The sequence below is a fragment of the Anthonomus grandis genome, chromosome 16 (assembly GCF_022605725.1).
Source record: "Anthonomus grandis grandis chromosome 16, icAntGran1.3, whole genome shotgun sequence".
Lineage (NCBI taxonomy): Eukaryota > Metazoa > Arthropoda > Insecta > Coleoptera > Curculionidae > Anthonomus > Anthonomus grandis.
This window is the reverse complement of record NC_065561.1, coordinates 11987492-12002458: the sequence shown is the minus strand read 5'-3', so window position 1 is coordinate 12002458 and position 14967 is coordinate 11987492. Positions and strand designations below refer to the sequence as shown.

Here is a 14967-nt window from a genome sequence, read left to right as displayed (position 1 = left end):
CTTTAAATACAATACATCTTAGATAATATTTTGCTACAAACTTGCCTTACTACGGCCCTATCTTGGCCAGATTATCCTAATCGATTTATATTTGTACTTAAAAAACATCCTGTTAAAATTCTAGAAATTAGTAGATCAATCTTATTGGGTATATATAGGGACCTGATTCGATGTTGAGTTTAAGTTTATAATTTTGATTTGAATACGCTAAATAATCAATAAGTGATTAGAATTAGTACGTGATTGTAAGTGAAGTAGTGAATAAAATATTAGTGTTCAAGTCTGCCTATTTGAACCTATGCGAGCTAAAGAAATCCAACGAATGCTGCGTATCACCAACTTACAACCGTACAACCAAACAGCGGTAAAGCGCTGGATAAAGCCCTTGAAATTAAAGCTGCATATACCATTATCAGGCCAAATATCAGAACCGTTTCCATCGAAGAGGATAAGGGTGATGCCAGTAGTCATTGTTTCGTTATGAGACGAGGAAATAAAACATAAAACAGGCCTGGGATTCTAAAATCACGATTCGATCACTATACGATCACGGCTTCGAGTTCTTAGGTTTTTTATTTAAGTTTCTTGGTATATATTTGTTATTTTCCCTAATATGTGACACATGGAAACGTCAATTGTCTCTTCTATTGACAAACACTAAGAATTTTCATTTATTTTGTTAATTTTTCTTGCCTCCGTGTTTTTTTATTTAAATATATGCCTATATTGTTTCTTCAAAATAAATGTCATATTAAACCACCACTGCCTATTGGAAAGTAATAATTACAAACACAAAAACTTGTGTTCATCCATTTTTGGTTTTAATATGGCAACATGACTGCAATCAATAGGACCTATAACACCAGGGAAATTGGATCTCTCCATAAATGTTAATTTATTAATTTGTCTGTCATCTCTTATATTTGGAAAATTAATGAACCGGTCAGTAAGGTGATTGCCAATAATTTCAGTAATTCTATGGATCCAACGACTTGCAGTAGTTTTAATAATTCCAGATTTAAAATCTTGTCCAATGCTTCTTTGGTAACAATCTGTGGCATAAAATCTTGACATACTAAAACTGCCCATTCAATGGTAACTCTGCCTCTATTATTAACAGAAGGTTGTGGAAAATAGTATCGAATTAAATCTATTATATGTTATGTTTAAGTAAGCTTCTTGATATACTAATGAAAACCTGGTATGACTGGGAACTTGGGAAACAATCAATGAAACAAATACGTTCAAAAAAGGATGCTGACACATTATGCACGTATTAAATAAGGAAGAAGCTATATCGTCTGGTGCATACGATATACCCAAGCGTGTCATCGACAAATCGTTAAAAACTAGGCAATCCGCAAGGCACTCACGATTGAAAATTTTATTTAAGAATCAGACATTTCGAGTAATCGTGTCGAATCGTAATTTTAGAATCCCAGTACAGGTAACGCTTAGTGCACACTTTTATTAAGCCTTAACCCTGAATCACCTAACCTTCCCTACTCTTAGTCACGTCCCCCATTCAGCCCGAGTCTAAAGCATCGTCTTTATTTGGTTATTGCGCCTAGGCGCTAACATAACGGTGATGGTCTACAAAATCTGTTTATAGAGATTATCAAGGTAATAACGCATGAATTAATAGGAATTTAGCAGCCTCCTTGCCGCCAAATTATTCAGTGTTATCGATGCGATGTGAAAACTAAATACAGTCAGCATTAAGGGGCGGGTGTTGTCTTGTAGGCCTAGGCAAATCTGCCGAAAGCTTGACCATGGAAGGGGAAGTTAATGAAAGATTAGTTACCATTACGGGTGACCTGAAACCAGCGGTGTACTGGCATGGTGACTTTGCATGGTGACTGGAGACTCGGCAAACGTTACTGAGGAGATGAAAATCGGCTACTCTAAGGGTTGTGGCAGCAGATTCTGTTCGAGTGGGTGGTAATAATGAAAAGATCTTTTTTGGAAGATTGGAAAAAAATGTGGGAGCCGCGTTGGATTGGTCCAAAGACAAATGCCTGTAAATACTTCAGGGCACAGTCCCTGGTAACATCTGAAGGTGACATTCCCATAAGATTTTAATAAGAGAGGATTTTAGCGGTAGAGGCTGAGAATATTTTGCCAACGAACTATTTTTGTTACGAACATTAATAACAAAAATATCCTACGTGCTAAAATTATTAACGTTCTCAATTCCAATAACTCAAATTTAAATAAATCTCCCTTTAATAGTAACGTTTTAATTTCTCTAAAAAATAAAATAAAAAATAATGACCTAATTCTAACTAAAGCAAGGGCAACTGTTTTGTAATTCTTAAAAGGGAAAACTATATAAATAAGGTGTTGGATTTTCTGGATTCGGGAAAGTTTGTTAAAATTAATAAAGATCCTACAAACTCTTTTTTCACTAAGGTTACTCGACAAATGCAGCCTAACCTTGGAGTTTTTTCATACCAAAAAAGAGAAACTTTATCCCATAAACCCTAGAACTCCTATCCTCTATGGTCTTCCTAAAATCCACAAACCTGATATACCTATTAGACCGGTTGTTTCCTTTGTTAGTTCCCCTTCTTACAATTTATCCTCTTGGTTGAGAGAGGTTACAGGCTTTAGGAGTGATTTTTCTGCTAAAAATTCAATAGAACTGACAAACTTCATGAAAACTGTCATCATTCCACAAGGTTCAAAACTGATTTCTCTCGACGTAAAAACGTTTTTCCCAGCATCCCACCAGATGATTATATTACTCTAGTTAGAGACCTTTTACTTAAGTCTTCCTTGAGTCGTGCTATTATAGATGATCTAATGAACCTGTTTAAACTGGTCCTTGATCAGAACTTCTTTCTTTTCAACAACACTTTTGATAAGCAAATCACCGGTTTAGCTATGGGGTCTTGCCTCTCTCCCCTCCTAAGTGAGATTTTCATAAATCACAAATAGTGGTTTCGGAAGGTTTTTGACCGTATATAGGAGATACGTGGTAAACATTTTTGTGATGTGAATTTGAAATCTACCGCAATCCAACCACCACGGATAATACTGTGTATCATATATCATTTGATACACACTATTATCATCATCATTCAGTTTTTATTAAATCATCCACCGTCTTATAAATTTACTTCATTTAATTCCCTACTCTACAGACTCTTTAACATCCCTTTGTCTAGGGAGGCTTTCAGGTCGGAACTTAACATCACAAAGCAACTTAAAACACATTGTTTTTAATAACGGTTTCCCTCTTGCGCGCATTAATCAACTTTATTATAGATGTTTTAACAAATATAAATTGACTTATAGTCTAATACATGATGAGAAAACTCAACAAGTATATTGCTCCATGTCATTCTTCGGTAGCATCTCACACCAATTAGCAAAGTTTTTTAAGCCAAGAGCCAAGAAAAGTCCTGTTCTTGTGTGTGTAAATGACATCTTTACATTTGAACCAAATTTAATTTTTAATAACATTTCCTAGATAATTTCTCTTCCTATAATTTTAAATTGTATATACATGCTATCTGTTACAAGTAACCATTTTAAATGTACATGTCTGTCTGGTCCATTAGTTGAGGCCTCGCTTAGCAACTGAGAGGTCTACGGTTCAAACTCAAACAACAAAACCCCAAGCCTTTTATTTTTTATTTTTATTTGTTTTTATTTGCTTATATATTGTTTTTCTAACCTCACTATTTTGTTTATTATTGTTGTTAGTTTTACAGTGTATGTGTAGGTCCTAACGTAATTTTATTTTATTTTGCAAATAATTGTTATCCAAATAATGTTAAATAATTTTATTTATCCCTTTTAATTGTTTTTAGGTCTGATGATGCCCTGCTTATACAGGGCGAACATCCTCCCCAATAGCCTCAAGGTGGCTTTATACCAATCAGGAAGTTCTGTGTACAGATATGAAGAAGGTTGCGCGATTTCTTTGACCAAGAGACTCGACACAAATCTGGACAGCTTCGCAAAGCAGTGGAAACAGTTTTCTCCAGACCAACTGAGCAAAGCTAAACAGTACATCACCCAGCACAGGGAGATATTTGACGAGCCTAATAGTAAAACTAGAGCTGGAGTAGTTAAATAAAAAATAATTACTGGAAATTTTCAACCAATTCGTTCAAATACCTAGAAGACTACCTGTTACCAAATACCAGGAGGCAGAGTCTTATAAACAACATGCTTAAGGAGGAGGAGAGTCCATGGTCTTCTCCAGTCGACTTAGTGAGAAAACAAGATGGATCAACTAGATTCTGTGTGGACTATAGAAAACCTAATGACATCAAGAAAAATCCTAGAATTGACGATAAGCTTCCAATTCTTGTCGGCTCAAGCTGGTTTTCAACATTGGATGTTAAAAGCGGATATTGGTAAGTGAGCATTCAGGAAGAAGATAAGGAGAAAACTACGTTTTCTACTGGAAATGACCTCTATTATTTTAATGTTTAGCCATTTGGTCTGTGTAATGCTCCCGCTACGTTCGAGAGGTTAATGGAATTTGTACTACGAGGACTTACATGGAGGAAATGCCTTGTTCGTCTTGACAATGTTCTCGTAATGGGAAAAACTTTTAAAGGAAAACACCTGGAAAATCTAAACACAGTTTTTAACAAAATCCAGATGAAATAAACATAAGTTGAATTTTTTTATAGATTTTGCATATACTACCGAAGGTTTGTCGAAGGATTTGCCAATATTGCCGCCCCTTTGCATATGTTGACAGAACATAAATCTCATTTTCAATGGAACACGAACACGAAGGGTGATCTTGCTTTTCAAAGGGTAAACTAGTAGGATACCCACAACAACAAGGAAAGTTTATTTTGGATACAGATAAGCGAGTAATATTGACACTGGAGCTGTGTTATAGGGTCTAGAATGGCGAGGAAGAAATCATCGAGTATTTTAGCAGAGTATTGTCCAAGCCAGAAAAAAATTATAACGTCACGAGGAGAGAACTTCTTACTATTGTCAGCCACAATGCAAACATTGTGTCAAAGTAGAAAAACGGGAAGGTGTGGCATATATCCGAGTCTTAAATTTGAGGTTCGTAAAGGATGAAGTTACTTTTGTTAACTGCTGAGTTAACAAAAGACCAACGCGAAGACCAAGATATATCAGCAATTCTTCAGGAGAAGGAAAATAAGGAAAATGGCAGACTAAGAACGAGAAGTAGCGACGTTTCGAAAAGAGGGTTGATATTTAAGGTATTATAGGCGCAAGGAAGAGATGTTGATGAGAGAGTGGGAGAGAGTGGGAGAGAGTGGAAAAATTATTTAGAAACAGTTAGTGATCCCAAGGAAAAAAGTTAACCAGGTCCTGGAGGAGATGCATAGTGGATCAAGTGTGTGTGGCGGGATACTGAATAAAATCCCGGACAGGTACTACTGGGTTAACTATTGTGAATATGTAAAATCATGCTGCCGAAAAGGTCCGACATGTGTGGCTAATCAAGGACCTAGCACAAGATCCAGGGGAAGGATGAAGAAGTACAATAGAGGTCTGCCATTTGAAAGAATCGATATTGCCGGTCTATTTCCCAAGACCAACAAGGAAAATAAGTACATCCTGGACGCCATGGATTATTTAAATAAATGGCCGGAAGTCTTTGCTCTCCCAACCAAGAAGCGGTGACAGAAGTTGAAGTTTTAGTGAACAATGTCTTTAGCAGATTTGGGATCCCTCTAGAGCAGCTTTCAATTCGCTAAATAATCAATAAGTGGTTAGAAATGTAAGTGATTGTTAGTAAAATAGTGAATAAAAGGTTAATGTTTAGTATTCAAGTCTGCTTATTTATTGAATCCAGGGGAAATCCGTAACAATATTTACATAGTAAAAAAAAGTGTGTTACTTTCTCTTCTACAGTTTATTGTTATGGGTAAACTGCATTCATACTGCAAAAGCCAAAAATCTCCTCTCACCAAAATCCCCGTGCAACGATTTTAGTAAAACGATATTCATAAAGCTTGCAAGATGATTATTGAGGGTTACAAATAAAAAACAGAAATGTTTACTTCTGTCTTTTGTTACTTTAACTAGTAAAAATTATTAAAATAAAGTAATAATAACCTTGTCCTATCAAACGACTCCTCATAGCTTAACAGTCTGTCGTCTCGATACGCTTTTGGTATTTGAGGTTTGTAATACACGTCTCCGCTACCGGCGACCGCCGCAGTCGTAGGAGATTCCTCCCGAAATTCCTCTTCAATGGGTTGTTCCGTAGAAAGCCTCCACTAGATAGCGTTGAGGGCCTTCCTCGACGTACTTTTATGGGAAGCCGGCGGGAAGTCGACCATGTCTTCCCTGCTTCTCAAGTTTCGCGAAGGCACTCGATCCAGAGGGCGCTCCCTGTAATCATCTGCGGGAAGATGATGAGGATGGCCAGCGGAGGGATGGGTCGGGTGGTTAAGGTGGTCCTTTTCCGAATACTCGTCGTATTCGTGATCACGCTCGAGCCTCGCCCTTGCTGTACGCATATGCGACGTTTGGAAAGTGTGATGGGCTACTAACGAAAATGTTTATTATCGACAAATATACATGTAAGCTTCGTAATTTTATATCAAAATTAATGCATAGTTTAGTGTAAAATCGGTACTTATTCGCTTTCTTTAATTCTATAACAAACAACTTTTCAAACAAAACACATTGTTATTTCACGTCAAGCATTTTTGTTAGTGTTTTATAAAAATTGGACTATGATCGTATGCAAGAAATATAGTCCAAGATTGTTGGACTTTGACAGTTCACTGTACGTAGATAAAATCTTGAGTTTACAAATCACAGAACAGTTTTACAACTAACCAGACATCAGATTATTTTATTCTCGACACGTGTTTCGCTAACGATGTTAGCATTTTCCGGAAAAAAGTAAAACTAAACTAAAAATACTTATAAGATATTATATAAGTACTACTTATATACTAAAGATGTAAATAATAGACCGAAAAATCCAATGAAGCATGGTTGAAGAAAGTTTTAGCTTGAACTAAACTATACAATTGACTATAATAATTTGGACCTTTATCCCTATTGAGAATATTGTCAAACTTTCGGTTAGACATTGATATTTCTAGAAGAAAAACAAATACTTTTAGATACATAACTAGTGACTCTAACCATTATTTTCAATATAAAATAGGTAGCATGCATTTCTTGATACATCGTTTGGTTTCATTTCCTCTAAGTAGTAGCAGATTTAATAAAACAGAAGAAAGAATTAAAACAATTGCTAGGGTCAATGGTTATCGCGATAGGATTATTGATAAACTACTTAAAAGACACAAACCTAAATTAAATCCTAAAAACTTTACCATATTTAAAACGCATTAAAAGTAAGTAAAATTTTAATTACAATACCACATGATCCTATCAAGCTTGGCTGAACATGTTTGAAATGCGTACCACTTTGTAGGAATAGACAATTTACATTTATGTACCTAAACCAGTTAATAACAATCGAAAACTAGATGCATACTATAGAAAGCTAGATTACAGGAAATTATTCTTTGTTTATCAAGGAAAATCAATAAATAAAAATTCAATTTTGAAATTATTATTATGATTTCATTAGATGTTGAAAATGATTTCCGTTATTTTAAAAACAATAATAAAGCTTACTTTCAAATTCTTCACGTAAATTTACAAGTGTTTCTCTGAATATAGCACGGCATTCCTAAACTATTCTACGTTAGAGTTGCTCTAATGACTCAGAATAAGTTTTAAAAGCCACATATTATAGGTGACCCTACAAAAGTCAAGTCCAAAAAGTCAAGAGGTGTTAGGTCCGGGGATCTAGATGGCCATTTAATAGGACCCCTTCTTCCAATCCACTGGTTAGGATAATGATCATCCAACCCTTGCTTTACGGGAACTATTTAATGAGGACGAGCTCCATCTTGTTGAAATTTTAGTAAGTGTTATACTAAAGATAAATTTCCATGTCCCTTTGATTTTCTAATTCCCGCACTATTAATGATTTCATACACCTCTGTAGCATTTCAGCATACATGTCGCCATTTAAATTATTTGGTATAAATATTGAGAGGATAATACCATCTCCCAGTATATCAGCCCAAACATTAACTTTCTGGGGGTACTGAGTATGCCCTTCTTTAAATACGTGTGGGTTCTGGTCATTCCAGTAACGACAGTTCTGCTTATTAACATCCCTATTTAAATAAAAGTTACACTTATCACTAAAGCAAATATTTTTAACTGGTCGAGGTTCTGCTGTAAATCTGTCATCATTTCAAAAAACTGGATTCTGCTGTCCGGGTCTTCGTCACCAATTTCTTGCGGTATTCGCAGTTTTCAGGGCTAAATTTTATAAATGTAAGTACCTTTCTCATTGATTCACGTGACAATTCAGTTACTACAGCTGCTTGACGAGTTGATAACGTTAAATTCATTGCAAACTGACCCAGAATTTCAATTTGTGCTATTTCGTTTCATCAACTAATCGCAGTTGATTTCTCTTTTTATTCGTAACAGAATCAGTTTGTTCAAATTTGACTACTAGTTGGCGAACATACTCCTTTGACCTAGATGCCTTTCGTTATAACGTTCCTTAAGGAACACTTATCCTAGAAACCATAAATGAAAATAACATCTACACGTTCATCTATGCTGTACACCATTGTTAACAGAACATCATTGTTAGAAGTGCTGCTTTTCATTTAAACTGAAAGTGAACTGATCTTAAAATAATAATACTAGTACAAGTTACTTTGAAAATAAATTCTGTGATAATAAAATGCGAATATTTATTAACAACGTACAAAATACCTCCAGGCTTGACATGTTTAGATAGTCACCCTATATATGTTAGTCTTTAAACTTTGTTCAGTCATGCTTCATTGATTTTCGCTCGATTAGTTACATCTTTTATATATAAGGCCACTTGTAAGTAGATTCAGTTCAGTTTTGCTCTTCTCCTGAAGATGCCAACATCGTTAGCGAAACACGCGTCCAGAATAAAATAAAGAGTTTTAGTTACGTAACATAGTTTTGTGATTTGAGTGTCACACTAAAGTTTCCAATCATAGAACTATTCAAATTCCAGTTAATGATGATCACCAACCAAAATCTTTAACTATATTTGTGTGACTTAAAAATTTGAGTAGTCTTGTGGCTCCATTAAATTAGTATTTAATTTTATCAGATATTTGTATAATTTTAAACAAAACAAAAAAAACTCGTAATATAACTATTTCCGGATGCTTTAATGGATTTTTTATGGAAAAGCCACATTATGTGTAATTCCTTAAAAATCAAATTTAATTGTCATTAATTTTTTGTAATGTGGATTTGTTTAAAGTAACACTCCTGGACTATTAAATGATTGCCTCCAATAATGATTAAACCATTACTGTTTGAAATTTAAAGGCAGTAAGCTTATTAGAGTCATGATTTTGATAACTATTCTTAAAATTGAACTAAAGGCAAATCAACTTTTTAAAGTTTAGCAGGCATTCATAAAATTATAAATATCTAAATATTTATAACGGTTATAGGAATTATTGAAAATAGCCAAACTAGTTTTTCCTAAAATATCTATAACCTGCAATTCAAAAGGTGATTCAGTTTTAAAAGCGGAAACTCAGACCCTAACCGAGAATCAAAAAATATTATCATTTCCATTATAAACTATATTCGGAAAATGCTATATTTGGTTTTTTTTAATAGAAATTTAGAAACAGCAGTTTGTGCGTTCCAGATGCTCGCGTTTTCATCAGAACACATCAGATTTTCGCAAATTTGGCCTAAGCTGAAGCAAACGTTGATAACGAACTGAGCAGAATACGTCGATATAATAATCGTATACTTCGTACTTTTGATAACAATCCGAGGCTGAGCTCTCGCAAGGTAGAACCTTCACACACCTAAGTCTAAAATAATATGGAATAAAATTTTGTCAGCGTCTTTTAAACTTGACCGATGAAAATTTGGACTTTTTATATAAGAGTCTTTGAACCAATAAATCTTTTTACCAGACGTAAGGACCAAATTATTTTTATATCCATATTTGAGCCTATTAGAATCTTCGAAATATTTGGTCAGAATACAAAAATTAATTTTCCGTAAATGTGTTGGATAAAAGTGGATACCTTGTGAATATCGTATAAGAAAATAGAAAAGTTCCAAATGCTTGCGTTTTCATCAGAACATCTCAATTTTTATAAATTGAGCCTAAGTGTTAATATCGAACTGAACATAACTCATTGATTTAATGATGAGAATAATCTAGTCTCTTCAGCCTCTTCAGGATTTACACCGTGTTAATGTTTAAAACAAAATAAGATTTTGCCAGTGTCCTTTAAACTGGAGTCCAAACTGTTTATAAAGTTTTTAATAATAAACTGCAGCACTACCTAAAGATTTTACCCATTAATCTAATGTATGAGAGTCGGAAACAACTGGAAGGCTCGTATATATCATAGATGCTAATAGAAGAAATCGAGATGATAGCGACTTCATTAAAACACATTAGATTTTCGTAAATTTAGCCTAAATATTAAAAACGAACTAAACAGAATCCGTCGATAAAATAATCAGATTAATCGTATAGTTCATACTTTTAATAACAATCCAGACTGAGCTCTCGCGAGATAAACCTAAGTCTAAGGTATGATAACCACTACACAATAACCATAGACTATAGACACGTACAGCCTGCTTATGATTTGAACCCTGGTAATGTTAAAAAAAGAATAAGATTTTGTCAGTGGCCTTTAAACTTGACCGAAGAAAATTTGTATTTTTTAAATAAGATTCTTTGGACTAATAAATCATCTTTTACCAAATATAAAAAACAAATTACTATAATATCCATATTCGGGCATATCAGAATCCTTGAGAAATTTGGTCAAGATTAAAATGAGTTTTCAGTAAAGGTTTAATTGGACGTTATTGGTAGTAATATTTGCTGTTCATGAAATTTTTTAATAATAAACTGTAGGACTACCTAGAGGATTAATCATTAATTTGGCCGGCTAGAAAGGAATTATTTTAATAATGACGTGGTTATTGGACCAGGGGCTAACCAAGCCATCCGGATTACCTGATTTTATTCCGGTAAAGCAGTGTTACGATTTCTGATTAGTATTGTTATTTCGATTTTGGGAATGGTCATATTCATTAATTTATACTATTTGATGGCTCCCTAATTTATTAATTATTGTCTAGTGCCTAAAGTTTTTTCTTGGCAATTTGTTGCCAAGAAAAATTGCTTATATTTTACATAAAAAAAATATTTTAATTTCACTATCCCGAGTTTCATACCGTATTATACATATGTAAGCAACCGCACTGTAAGGTTAATTTGTATTTATTTCATTTAGTACATGTTGTACAGCGGGGTATACTAGTGGGTTATTAATATATATTTTTTTAATGTTTTATAACTTTGGTGCATAAAGTTCTGATATCAGAGGTTGTACTTTTAACAAGAATCTATATTATGATTTTTACAACAATGATTTATTTAAGTGAAAATTTAAATAATAAACACTGACCAGAAATAGCAAATTTTGATAATATAATGTTAATAATTATAGCTTATTTTGTGTTTCACAATGTGTTATATTTCTTAATATCCCTTTGTTTACGAGAGAACCAATTTGTTAAAGGTTCTTACAACTGCACTTTAAATAAACACATCAAACTGGATAACGCTCGAAATTTAAAAGGTAAGCATCCCTAGAATAATTCATGCCAACCAACCACCAATTAATGTCCAAACTGATAAGCTGCCGTTAGCATAGCCACTTTATTAAAGACTTTCAACATCAGTCAATTTTTATAAAAAACAGAAATCTAAATAAAAAAATGTGGTTACACTGTGACTTGAGAACTAACGTTTGTGAGTTCTCAAGATGTCATTTTCTGATTAAACTAAATATTTAAATTCTTATAGAAGAAGAAATAACAAAATAATTAGTTATCTCAATTAAAATTCAATAAAGTGAAAATATAGTTTTAACTACAAGACACCAAAAATTTACGATTTTAGTGGTATAAATACTCAGTTTATATAAATATAATGGTAAAATCTTCTATTTTTCAAGTAAATATTAAAAAACCATACTACTTATCTTTAAATATTATTTATCCAGATCTAATTCACAATCATATTCTATTATACCATTCGGTTAACCAAAACTCAAACCATGCAATTTACTAGACAAACTTCTGCCTTCAAATTTCAAACCACATAAAATAATACTAGAAAAATAACACTTCATACTAACACACTTTTAAAAAAAAACTATTAACTTGGCACTAAATCAACTTACGCATTTTATTATAAAAAACTAAACCCGCAATTACAGCTGAAAAAATTCAAGCAAACAAATCGGTAGAGCCAGCGCGCCAAACTTTACCAGGGCTAGGTGCTACTGCCTCTGCTCGTACGAGTCAGTGCGGTGTGCGAGTAAGTAAGCGAGTTTGCACAGAAGCGGATTTATTTTTGTTTGAAAAAAGAAAAAAAAACAGAAAATTAAAAAAACCGTGCATTTGTCGTTCACCTGTTGGTGATGAAATGAGTGATAAATTTAGAGGTTTGTCGGTATAGGGGTCATTGAGCCGGAAAAATCTGAAATATTGAGGAATGTGTTTGAGTTTCTTTTAGTTTTGTTTTTAAATAATAACAAATTGTTAATGCTCATATGAAATAAGTTTATTTATTAATCACATTTTAATAGGAGTTATCTTTGGACCCTTTAACAATATTTAACTATAGCTTCTATGTCTATGTTTATTGGAGCAAAATAAGTTGTGTAAAATCAATATTGCGATAAAGTAGAATTACTTTGTACCACATATGTGTTATGTGTGGTCTGTACTCAAAAACTCTACCAATACATATATCTATCATAGCTTAAAAATACTGAAGATGCGCCAAATATAAAAAGTAAGCCATAATTTTTGTTTTAATAAATAACCAGACTCAAGTAATGCAGAAAAGTCTTGTAAAAATGAATATCATGCAGTGTTGCTTTAATGGGGATCTAATAGTTCTAAAATGAGATACCAAGGAAAATAAAGCTATGAACCTAATAAAAGATAAACCCTTAAGAGAATCTGTGTAAAGAAAAATATTTTATTATCGCACATACAGCAGAATGACGATAAACATAAAGCATGTTTTAAATTTCGAAAAAGATACTAATTCTTGCGTCACATGGCAACAACGCTAGCATCCTTATTAACGATTTATTACAAGGATTGACACGCTTAAGTGATTTAAATGTTAAATTAAATCGTATTGACAACGAGGAGTTTAGAGGGCTGTTGTGCACATAGGTTTCCCAATGGAGTCGTATGCTTTACCGAACGTCAAATCTCTCTGGTCTATGAAATTTTGCTATGCATCGTCACTGTGCAAACTATGTTGCTCAGATATTCAAACTTAGCGCGCGTAAGTGCTGGTAAGTGCACTTTCCGTTGACGTAGTCTGCAGTTTCTTCCTCCTCCCAACATCAAAGATACGTCGAATTATCCGCAATACCTGCGGTGTTTTAAGTGCCAGTGTCCATTTAAAAGACAACCAATAACTGACTGGTGACACAGGTAGAGGGTTTATCTATCTGTGTCTTAGCCAGTATACCAGGTGCTTCTGTCTATCTTCGGAGATTTTTTAATGGTGCGACACCTAAACACTTGACTATCCTGATTATAGGTACAGAGTCTACTGGCAGTTTGGCAGATCCCAGTATAGCAAGGCAGTCAGCTTCCTCGTTACCAGCATTACCTGAGTGGCAAGGCACCCAGACAATCTGATCGCAGCAGTACTCCTTCACCAGTTTCTCTAGGGCATTTTTCAAACACTTTATCTTTTCCACTGCTAAACTTAGTCCTTTTTCAATAATTTCCAATTTTTCCGGTTTGGAGCAGCATGAATTCGTCTATGGTCCATCTAGTTGGTGGTCGTCCCTGGTTTTTGAAGGCTTGTTCCCTGGGTCGCCATTCTATAATAATTTTAGTCCATTTTTCATGGCATTCTTGTCTAGTCCCATTTCACTTGAAGCAAGGCATTCGCTTTACCGCATCTGTAACCCCGATTCTCCGTCATATTATTTCATTGGGAACGGTATCCCTTATTGTAATGCTCAATAGAGTATAGAGAGAAATACCTTTTTTATTTCATTTTTGAATTTTGCGTGGAATTCTACGTATGTTTCATACATCATGTCCTATACCTAAACAGTTACGGCCGAACATTATTATTAAGGGTTGTACCTTATCTCTAAGAATTTTTATAAACAGAGCAATGTTGGCTAGTGACCGCCCAAGTAACAATTTGCAGTCACCAAAGATGAGATTACTCTTATTTTCACTAGTTGCAACGTTGTTTTCAGTGCAAAATTTAGTTGGTTTTGCAACGGCGTTTATTTTCGACCAAACTTCGACGTATTTCACCTGTATCGCGACCGTTGTAAAACTCTGCTGTTTTTACAACGTATTTTTTTACTATAGATGGTAGCAGTAGTAATTTACACTTAAAACAAGGACGTGCAGACGTGTACAATTTTTCGAATCAAAAACACAGTAAGAACAACGTTACCTTTATGGCGTCCATCCCTCCAAAAATCAGTAACTCTAAAAACGTTGCAAAAGCGTTTAGAAAGTTAACGAGTAGTCTCTGCGTAACGTTGAGACAACCAAAAAAATCTCTTTCAAATTGGTGTAAAACAAGATTGTCTCTACGGTTAAGACAACGTAACAATGCAACGTTGCGTTGAAATTTTCAACGTTGTCGCGTCGAAAAATTGCTAATTGGGCGTGTATTTTCATAGAAAGTGTATGACATTTTTACGCCAGACAGATATTGTCAAGTGTACGAGCAAAGTTGCGTTATTTGCAATGGTGAAGTTAACGGAACGAGAAAAAATAGAAATTCTGTGCATGGTTCGGTTTGGTGATAAAACACACATACTCAAAGAGAAGCTGCTCAATTATTCAATTAAA

General features: G+C 34.1%; 1 protein-coding gene across 14 annotated transcripts in view; it reads right to left on the bottom strand.

Moving 5' to 3' along the window:
• The window catches only part of LOC126745596 (voltage-dependent L-type calcium channel subunit beta-2), a 281586-nt gene that overhangs the window by 18199 nt on the left and 248420 nt on the right, over nucleotides 1-14967 (bottom strand). For 9 of the 14 annotated variants that reach the window (XM_050453523.1, XM_050453524.1, XM_050453520.1 and 6 more), the window contains one exon: nucleotides 6070-6505. In XM_050453523.1, coding sequence (XP_050309480.1) covers nucleotides 6234-6505 — 272 coding nt within the window. In that variant the 3' untranslated portion in view covers nucleotides 6070-6233. Of the gene's footprint in view, nucleotides 1-6069; nucleotides 6506-12293; nucleotides 12402-12524; nucleotides 12593-14967 lie in introns of those variants that run through there. The other 5 variants (XM_050453530.1, XM_050453529.1, XM_050453527.1 and 2 more) reach the window with 5 other exon arrangements.